Here is a 10341-nt window from a genome sequence, read left to right on the forward strand (position 1 = left end):
GGCTCTACATATACATTCATATTAAACATTTTCACATTAGTCATGTTGTAAAGAAGAATTAGAACCAATGGGAGGAACCACGAGAAAGAAGAAACAAAACAAAACAACAAAAAAAGAGAGCAAATAGTATGCTTCCATCTGTATTCAGACACCACGGAGTTTGGATGTGGACAGCATTTTCCATCATGAGTCTTTTGCAGTTGTCTTAGATCTTTGCATTGCTGAGAAGACTGAGTCTTATAAAGTCAGTCATCGCACAATGTGGCTGTTGCTGTATATAATATCATCCTGCTTCTGCTCACCTTACCCAGCATCAGTTCATATAAGTCTTTGCAGGTTTTTCTAAAGTCTGCCTGCTCATCATTTCTAATAGCACAATAGTATTCTATTACATTCAGGTGCCAGGTTCCCTACTCACTGCGCCACCCAGCTATTCCCCAACTGATGGGTATGCCCTCAATTTCCAGTTCTTGGCCACCACAAAAAGAACTGCTATAAATATTTTTGTACGTGTGGGTCTTTTTCCCAGTTTTGTGATCTCTTTGGGATACAGACCTAGAAGTGGTATTGCTGGATCAAAATATAGTCATAATTTTATAGCCCTTTGGGCATAGTTCCAAATTGCTCTCCAGAATGGTTGGATCCGTTTACAACTCCACCAGCAATGCATTAGTGTTCCAGTATTCCTACATCTTCTCCAGCATTTATCATTTTCTTGTTTTGTCATGTTAGCCAATCTGATAGGTGTGATGTGGTACCTCAGAGTTGTTTTGATTTGCATTTCTGTAATCAATAGCGATTTAGAGCATTTTTTTTAATATGACTATAGATAGCTTTAATTTCTTCATATGAAAACTGCCTGTTCATATCCTTGGACCATTTATCAGTTGGGGAATAACTTACAAACTTATAAATTTGACTCAGTCCTCTGTATATTTTAGAAATGAGGCCTTTATCAGAGACACTGGCTGTAAAAATTGTTTCTCAGCTTTCTGCTTCCTTCCTAATCTTGGTTGCATTGGCTTTATTTGTGCAAAATTTTGCAATTTAATTTAATCAAAATCATCCATTTTGCATTTCATAATATTCTTTATTTCTTCTTTGATCATAAATTCTTCCCTTCTCCATAAATCTGACAGGTAAGCTATTCCTTATTCTCATAGTATGCTTATAGTATCAGCCTTTTTATCTGAATCGTATACCCCTTTTGACTTTATCTTGGTATATAGTGTATGGTGTTGGTCTTTGCCTAGTTTCTACCATACTGTTTTCCAGTTTTGCCAGAAGTTTTTGTTAAATAGTGAGTTCTTATCCCAGAAGCTGGAGTTGTTGGATTTATCAAGTAGTAGATTACTGTAGTCATTGACTATTATGTCTTGTATACCTAATCTATTCCACTGATCCACCACTCTATTTCATAGCCAGTACCAAGTAGTTTTGATAATTGCTGCTTTATAATATAAAATCTGGTACAGCTAGGCCAGTTTCCATTGCATTTCTTTTCATTAATTCCCTTGATATTCTGGACCTTTTGTTCTTCCAGTATACAGTTTTTTTTCTTATTTATTTAATATTTTTAGTTTTCAGCATTGATTTTCACAAGAGTTTGAATTACAGATTTTCTCCCCATTTCTACCCTTCTCCCACTCCAAGGTGGCATATATTCTGATTGCCCCATTCCTCAGCCAGCCCTCCCTTCTGTCACCCCACTCCCCCCCGTTCCCTTTCCCCTTACTTCTTGTAGGGCAAGATAGATTTCTATGCCCTATTGCCTGTGTATCTTATTTCCCAGTTGCATGCAAAAACAACTTTTTTTTTGAACATCTGCTTTTAAAACTTTGAGTTCCAAATTCTCTCCCCTCTTCCCTCCCCACCCACACTCCCTAAGAAGGCTTGCAATTTAACATAGGCCACATGTGTATCATTATGTAAAACCCTTCCACAATACTCATGTTATGAAAGACTAACTATATTTTGCTCCCTCCTATCCTGTCCCCCTTTATTCAATTTTCTCCCTTGACCCTGTCCTTTTTCAAAAGTGTTTGCTTTTAATTACCTGATACCCCTATCTGCCCTCTCTTTTATAGTCCCCCCCCTTTTTTATCCCCTTCCTCCTTCTTTCCTGTGGGGTAAGATGCCCAGTTGAGTGTGTATGTTATTCCCTCCTCAAGTCAAATCTGATGAGAGCAAGATTCACTCATTCCCCCTCACCTGCCCTCTCTTCCCTTCCAACGAACTTCTTTTTCTTGCCACTTTTATTTGAGATAATTTACCCCATTCTATCTCTCCCCTTCTCCCTCTCTCAATATAGTCCTCTCTCATCTTTTAATTTGATTTTATTTTCTTAGATATCATCTCTTCATATTCAAATCACCCTGTTCCCTCTGTCTATATATACACACATATATATGTATATGTATATGTATATTCCTTTCAGCCACCGTAATACTGAGAAAGGTCTCATGAATTACACACATCATCTTTCCGTGTAGAAATGTAAACAAAACAGTTCAACTTTAGTAAGTCCCTTATGATTTCTCTTTCTTGTTTACCTTTTCATGCTTCTCTTGATTCTTGTGTTTGAAAGTCAAATTTTTACTCAGCTCTGGATTTTTCACTGAGAAAGCTTGAAGGTCCTCTGTTTTATTGAAAATCCATATTTTGCCTTGGAGCATTATCCTCAGTTTTGCTGGGTAGGTGATTCTTGGTTTCAATCCTAGCTCCATTGACCTCCAGAATATCGTATTCCAAGTCCTTTGATCCCTTAATGTAGAAGCTGCCAGATCTTGTGTTATTCTGATTGCGTTTCCACAATACTCAAATTGTTTCTTTGTGGCTGCTTGCAGTATTTTCTCCTTGATCTAGAAACTCTGGAATTTGATGACAATATTCCTAGGAGTTTTCTTTTGGGGATCTTTTTCAGGAGGCAATCTGTGGATTCTTTCAATTTCTCTTTTACCCTCTGGCTCTAGAATATCAGGGCAGTTTTCCTTGATAATTTCTTGAAAGATGATATCTAGGCTCTTTTTTTGATCATGGTTTTCAGGTAGTCCAATAATTTTTAAATCATCTCTCCTGGACCTATTTTCCAGGTCAATGGTTTTTCCAATGAGATATTTCACATTGTCTTCCATTTTTTCATTTCTTTGGTTCTGTTTTACAATATCTTGATTTCTCATCAAGTCACTAGCTTCCACTTGCTCCAATCTAATTTTTAAGGTGGTATTTTCTTCAGTGGTCTTTTGGACCTCCTTTTCCATTTGGCTAATTCTGCCTTTCATGGCATTCTTCTCCTCATTGGCTTTTTGGAGCTCTTTTGCCATTTGAGTTAGTCTATTTTTTTAAGGTTTTATTTTCTTCAGTATTTTTTTGGGTCACCTTTAGCAAGTCATTGACTTGTTTTTCATGGTTTTCTTGCATCACTCTAATTTCTTTTCCCAATTTTTCCTCTACTTCTCTAACTTGCTTTTCCAAATCCTTTTTGAGCTCTTCCATGGCCTGAGACCAATTCATATTTTTCTTGGAGGCTTTTGATGTAGGCTCTTTGACTTTGTTGACTTCCTCTGGCTGTATGTTTTGGTCTTCTTTGTCACCAAAATAAGATTCCAAAGTCTGAGTCTGAATCTGAGTCTGTTTTCGCTGCCTGTCCATGTTCCCAGCCAACTACTTGACCCTTGAGTTTTTCGTCGGGGTATGACTGCTTGTAGAGTAGAGAGTACTTTGTCCCAAGCTTGAGGGGCTGTGCTGCTATTTTCAGAGCTACTTCTACACAGCAAACTCTGCCACATCAGCACTCCTTCTCCCCCAAGAACTGCCAACCAGGATTGTAGCCCTGATCCAGGGAGGGCAAAGCAGGCTCTGCACTCCCACTCTGATCTGCCACTTAATTCCTCCCACCAGGTGGGCCTGGGGCCGGAGGCCACTGCAGCTGTAGCTCTGGAAGCAGCCTCGGAGCTACACCACCTCTGCAGCCCCAGAGGTGGTGACTGAACTTGAACTCCTTTCACTCTGTCCCCGCAGCTTTTCCCACTAACCTTCTCTGTTGTCTTTGGCGTTTGTGGGTTGAGAAGTCTGGTAACTGCCAGAGGTCACTGATTCAGGGTGCTATGCCTGTTCTGCCCAGCTCCCGGTCTGTTTGGTCCTGATGCGGCCCATGCTGGGTTCAGCTCCCAGCTCCATGTGATACACCCTTCCCAGCAACCATCCAGGCTGTCCTGGGCTGGAGCCCTGCTTCCTTTTGCTATCTTGTGGGTTCTGCAGCTCTAGAATTTGTTCGGAGACATTTTTATAGGCTTTTGGAGGCACCTGGGGGTTGGGGCCTGCTTTCCAGCTGTCAACTTGGCTCCGCCCCTCCTAGTATACACTTTTAATGCTACATCACTCAAATTGTTAAAGATATATTTTATAGGACTTGAAAAAATAATTTTAAAAATCAGTTAGAATAAATAAAAGATCTAGAATATTAAGAGAAATGAAGAAAAGAGATAGGAATGAAAGGGAGAATAGCACTTCTGGACTTCAAATTATATTATAAAGGAGCAAGCATCAAAACCATCTAGTATTGGTTTAAAAATGGAGAAGTGGAACACACTAGACAAGGGAGAATTAGGAACAATGGATTTTGATGTTCGGTGTTCAGTAAAGCAGAAAACATAAATTACTTAGGAAGGAGTCCCCTATTTGATTTTTTAAAAACACTTATGGGAAAACTGGAAAGCAATTTAGAGTAAATGAGGCTAACACTTTATACCATATTCCCCAGTAAAATTCTAAATGGATATGTGACCTTACTATTAAATGTCAGACTGCGAAAAAGTTAGAAGAAAGCATTTCATATACCTCTCACAACTATAGGTAGGAAATGTATTCTTAACCAAACAGGGAATAGGGGCAGTTTACCAAAGATAAAAGAAATAAATTTAATTACATGAAACTGAGAAGCTTCTGCACAACCAAACCTAATGTACCTAACATAAGAAGAGAGGTAGTCAAATGGGAAAAAAAACCCTTTGTATGAGATTTAAGTAGGATTTGGTATTGAGGGTGAAAGGTAGAATGAGGGAACAAAAGTTTGATCTTCTGAGCATATCGATTTATTGAGCAATGCATGCCAAGTGACTAACAAACTGGGACCCTTTCCTCAGGTTAGGACTGGACACCAAATACAGGGGAGAGGCAAACTTTATACATTAAAAATAATTAATCAAATAAGGCCAATTAATTAAAAGGAAACAATACAATATTAGATAGTTTGATATCTAATTGGATAAAAGATTAGGGACTTTGCAAGTTGGGAGGGAGAGAGTAAACAGATACATTTCCCTGAAATCAGAAAAGGAGGTGTCCCATTTCCCCACAAGTGTCTATAAACAATCAAAGGAACATGGGAAAGGATGGAAGGTTAAGGACTTTCCATGTTGGGAGGGTAAGAGCAAACAGGTCCAGTTCCCTGAATTCTGAAAAGGAGGTGTCCCTTTCTCCCCAAATGTCTGTAAGCAATCAAAGGAACATGGAAACTGTAACTGATCAGTACAGGGCCAGTTTTCTGACGAGACGTATGGGTTGCTTAAGATATACAATTATGAGAAAACTCCTTGCATCAATCTTTGAATCTGACTAGGTTTCTGATTAGCATAACCCAAATCCATGGTTAAAGGTGTCTAAACAGCAAATAGAAGTGGTCTAGCTTCCCAGCCACGCAGGGCTGAGTTCAAACAGTACAACAAAGTTTTCTCTCAATTTCCACAAATGAATAAAGTTTTCTTACAGGACAGAAGTTGGACTGGACTTATAATTGAATAGAAAGGAGCTTGCTCCAGAATTGAATCACAGGATGGAGTCAGTGTGGTTCACTCTGTTCCCACAATTAACCACTTGCTGTCCTGTTCACCTCAATTCCCTTTATTTCCTCAGTATTTTAAGATTTACTCTTTGTCTCTGTCTCTCTGTATCTCTCTCTCTCTCTCTCTCCCTTTCTCACACACACAAAGAGGTAACATATACATATATTTGTTTATATATATAAAACACATATATTTGTGTATGTATATACTGTGATGTAAGAAATGATAAATGTGATTAATACAGGGAAATATTGAAAGATCTGTATGAACCGATACAGTGAAGTATGTACTGTGCTGTAAGAAATGATAAATGTGATTAATACAGGGAAATATTAAAAGATCTAAATGAACTGATATAGTGAAGTACATACTGTGCTGTAAAAAATGATAAATGTAATTAATAAAGGGAAATATGGAAAGATCTATATGAACTGATATAGTAAAGTAAACTAAGCTAAGAAAACAGTACACACACACACACAAAATCAAAAATGAATGTTGCAGAATTTTAAAGAACAAGCATGGGTCAGAAGAAAAGATATAAGAAGACCCTCTCAACTCTGCCTCTTGCAGAGGTGGGAAGGCCACAAGTGATGCTGAGGGCAAATATTTTTAAACTTTAATATTCTGATCAGTTGTGTTGATTTTTTTCTTCTTTTTCTTTTTGACTTAAAAATACTATTTGTTATGTGGAATGGCTTTGAGGGGGAGAGAAGAAAACTGGGGGAAACTATGGTGATACAAAAAGCACAAAACATGAATAGAAATTTATTTTTAAAAACTACTGCTCCTAAGGGAAAGCTTCTATTTTCAGATTGTTCCACAAAGGACCCAGATGGGAAAGAGGCCATTTAAAACTTTACTTTCTGTTTTCTATTTCTTGTAGAGAGGTAGAAGGTGAACTTGAAGTGGTTTGGGAATCTACTGCCAAAGAAAACCAAAGAATGAAAGAATTCCTGCACACCACCCTCAAGAAGACACACTCGTGGAAGAAAGCCAATGTCTATGACTCAGGCTTAAACCAGATCTCCAAAGAAGACTTAGTTGAAGGGTGTGCTCTTAGCTATTGTGAGTTGAAGTCTTCTTCAGGTATCCAGCTACCAGAAATGCCTGCTTTACATACCTTATGCCAGACAGAACCCATTGATAGCAAAGACACCACTTCTAAAGCAGAATTTTTTCTCCAAAGGGAAGCCAATTTATATTGAAAAAGCAAGTGTACTATTTCCTGTGCACAACAACATTTTTCTCCTCATGGCTATGACACTTTTTTACTTCATCTAAAGAGTGGAATAAATGGTCCAAGAAATCTAATTTAGTTTTTTTTAAAACTTGTTTTTATTTTTAGATTGTATTATAAAATCCTTATAATACTTCTTATCAAATAAAATGTACTACCCCCCAGTAATCACAATTCAATTATAGGTGTATTTCTCAAGTAAACAACCTAATAGAGAAATTTGAGTCCTAATCACCATCATAAAACAGTAATAAATCAAAGTCTGCTATAAAAGAATTGTGCAATAAGCAGGAGTAAGGTCTTGTGGTTTTTGGGTTTTTTTGCTTTTTTTTTTTTGGCAGGGCAGTTGGGGTTAAGTGACTTGCCCAATCTTGTTGTGTTTTGATAAGTAAATCATGTCAAGTAAAACTTTTACCTCTGACCTAATGAGCTGCTTCAATGAAGTATTGTCGTGTCGATGCAGTACCCATAGCAAATGCTATGAATATGCCAGCACAGTTCTGAATCGCAAATTATAATAGCCTCTCTTCATCGAAGGCAGAACTAAAACATTTATTCAGACACCAGAAAGCCAAATCCATCACAGCAACAAAGAAATGTATACACATTAGCAATGCAGGGGGCACCACCATCCCAGGCCTTTCCTCTGTTAGCACCTTCCCACAAAGGGCAAAATCACACCGTCTCTCACTTACTCTAGCTGATCTGTCTCTCTGCCTGCCTCCTCTCTCCAAGCTGCAACTCCCGTCATCTCTCTCCCAGCTCTGACTCGCTCCACCTTCCTGCTCAACCCATTTGGTAAGCTCCTCCCACCACAGGCTCATGTGTCTCAGGCTTAAAGTGACCCAGGCAGGTCACATGGGCCTCTTAATGGATGGGAAAGATCTTCCTGTTTACACTACCATTACAAGTATGCACAAGTATATATGCATAGTAGGCTTTAGTAATGATCTTTTTGAGTATTGACTTCCTGAATTGTAAAATTATAAAATTTATACAAGAGAAGTAAGAGATTTATTTCTCATGACCAAATTGTGTTCCATGTCAGCACAGTTTGGAAATTTACAAAACTTTATTAGATATTTGATCAGTTTGGTTGTATTTTCTTTTCATTTATGATGTACCATTTGCCTATATCACTAGAGACATTTGCAGAAATTTATTTTTAAATGTTCTGCATTCTGGCTGTTTAGAATTAAAAATATTTGGCATGTATACGAACCCATACATAACCCAGTAGAAACCCAAAGTTTAGGTAATACCTCTTTTCCCTGGGGTCCCTTAGAGAGTGATGGCATTATTTATTATGTTCTAAAGACGTTATTTGAGAATTAAAGGCAAAAAAATGACAGTATTTCCTAGGGCTAAATTCTGGACCATATGCTTATATATCGGTATCTATATCACTGACCATGTATCAATGCTTCAAGTACCAATGCTTTGTTGTTATAAGATTTCTCTATGTGAGAATCCTGGACCATGTGCCTTTCAGAAAGTTGTAGGTTCTTTTTTCCCCAAGTGCCTCATATGAGACATTGAAAATGGCCAGCATTGATCTCTTTGTTTTGTATTATTATTTTTTTTTTTGCAGGGAGGAAGGCAGAGCAGTTGGGGTTAAGTGACTTGCCCTAGGTCACAGTGTGTCAAGTGTCTGAGGCCAAATGTGAACTCAGGTCCTCCTGGCTCCAGGGCCGGAGCTCTGCTCACAGCACCACCCAGCTGCCCCAGCATTGGTATCTTTGTAATAAACACACGCAGACACAATCATAAGATATATGCTGATCCTTTGATAGACCTTTGGTCTCATTGTTATTTATTTATAGAAAATTCCTTTTTGCTTCAGGCTTTGTTAAGCTTATTCAGAAGTTGAAAACAAATGAGTTTTGTATTTTATAAGGTACATAATGACTAGTATTTGGCCCCTCTCACCATCCTGAATAGTCCTTGGTAATAGCTATAACTGGTAACATTATGCACTTTGTGTTGCAGCCAAATTCTTCTCACCTCACTCAGCCTTCCATCTCCTATATCTCTGCTTTTATACATGTCCATCATGACTGTGACATATATATACTCCCTCCTCATCTCCATCTCGATTCTTTAACTCCCTGCATGGCTCAGCTCATGTCCCGCTACTTGTGCTGCCTTCCTTCTCCTCTTCAAATGATCATGTATATTTTTGTCTGTTTTCATGCTGTGTTCCCCAAGTAGAATGTAAGCTTCTTGAGGGCAGGGACTGTTTTTCATTTTGTCTTTGTATCCTAAGGACATAGCACATAAGTTGGACTCTAATAAAGGCTTATTGGATTGGATTTGGAAGTTCTTATAGTTTGGTCATTTTAAGAACAATAATTTTCCTTTCTCTCCAACTTCAATATCATGGTTATTACAAATGAAATAGTAATGTTTAGAAGGTTTAACATCTATTTTCAGTATAGTTCAGAGTATATGTAGTATAGTTGTACTGTAGTGTCCCAGAAAATCTGTACAAGAAGGGCTAATAGCACATTTCCTTATAACTCGGACTTTTTTCTATGATGTTTTGTAAATTAAAATAATTATTCAGAGTTTTGTTGTCAGGCACTAGAAACCCCTTTTTACTACTTTTAGTTAGGATATGCTTCTGTTTTGAGAATTTATGTGTCACAAATGTTAAATGAAAAGATAAAATGAGTAGATGTTTCTCTCCACTTCTAATCTTGCAAGCGCAGTAAAACTTAGGATCATAGGATTTAGATTTCGAACAGAACTTGACTTCATCTAGTCCAGGGTGGGGAACCTGCAGCCTTAAGGCCACATGTGGCCCTCTAGCTCCTCAAACGTGGCCCTTTGAATCCAATTTGGTCTGTGAAGTTTGGATTCAGTCAAAGGGCTGCACTTGAGGACCTAGAGGGCCACATGTGGCCTGGAGGCTGCAGCTTCCCCACCTCTGATCTAGTCCAACTCTCATTTTAAAGTTGAGGAAAGTAGAAGCAACAGGTTCCCATGGTCCTGCCTAACTCAGGTTCCCCTCTTCCAATTCTCTCATTGGAGAAGGCATAGATTAGTGTTCTTAATTTGGGCATTAATCCAGCAACACCTGTGTTCAACATACTGTGCTGGAGAAATGGTGGTAGGTAGCAAGTACTGTAGAAGGGGGTGGGCAGATCAGTGCTAGGTGGAGCAATTGGAAAAGGTCTCAGAGGAAGTGGGATGTCAGCACACACTAAGCACCTACAACTTGTACAGAGCTAGAGGACAGTATGGAGCAACAAATGG

General features: G+C 38.4%; 1 protein-coding gene across 1 annotated transcript in view; it reads left to right on the plus strand.

Moving 5' to 3' along the window:
• The window catches only part of CEP89 (centrosomal protein 89), a 162380-nt gene extending 152980 nt beyond the window's left edge, over positions 1–9400 (plus strand). The window contains exon 19 of the mRNA XM_036752388.1: positions 6730–9400. Within this exon, the coding sequence (XP_036608283.1) occupies positions 6730–7051 (322 nt within the window). The 3' untranslated portion in view covers positions 7052–9400. The remainder of the gene's footprint in view (positions 1–6729) is intronic.
• Positions 9401–10341: the final 941 nt, after the last annotated feature.

The sequence above is a fragment of the Trichosurus vulpecula genome, chromosome 3 (assembly GCF_011100635.1).
Source record: "Trichosurus vulpecula isolate mTriVul1 chromosome 3, mTriVul1.pri, whole genome shotgun sequence".
Taxonomy (NCBI): domain Eukaryota; kingdom Metazoa; phylum Chordata; class Mammalia; order Diprotodontia; family Phalangeridae; genus Trichosurus; species Trichosurus vulpecula.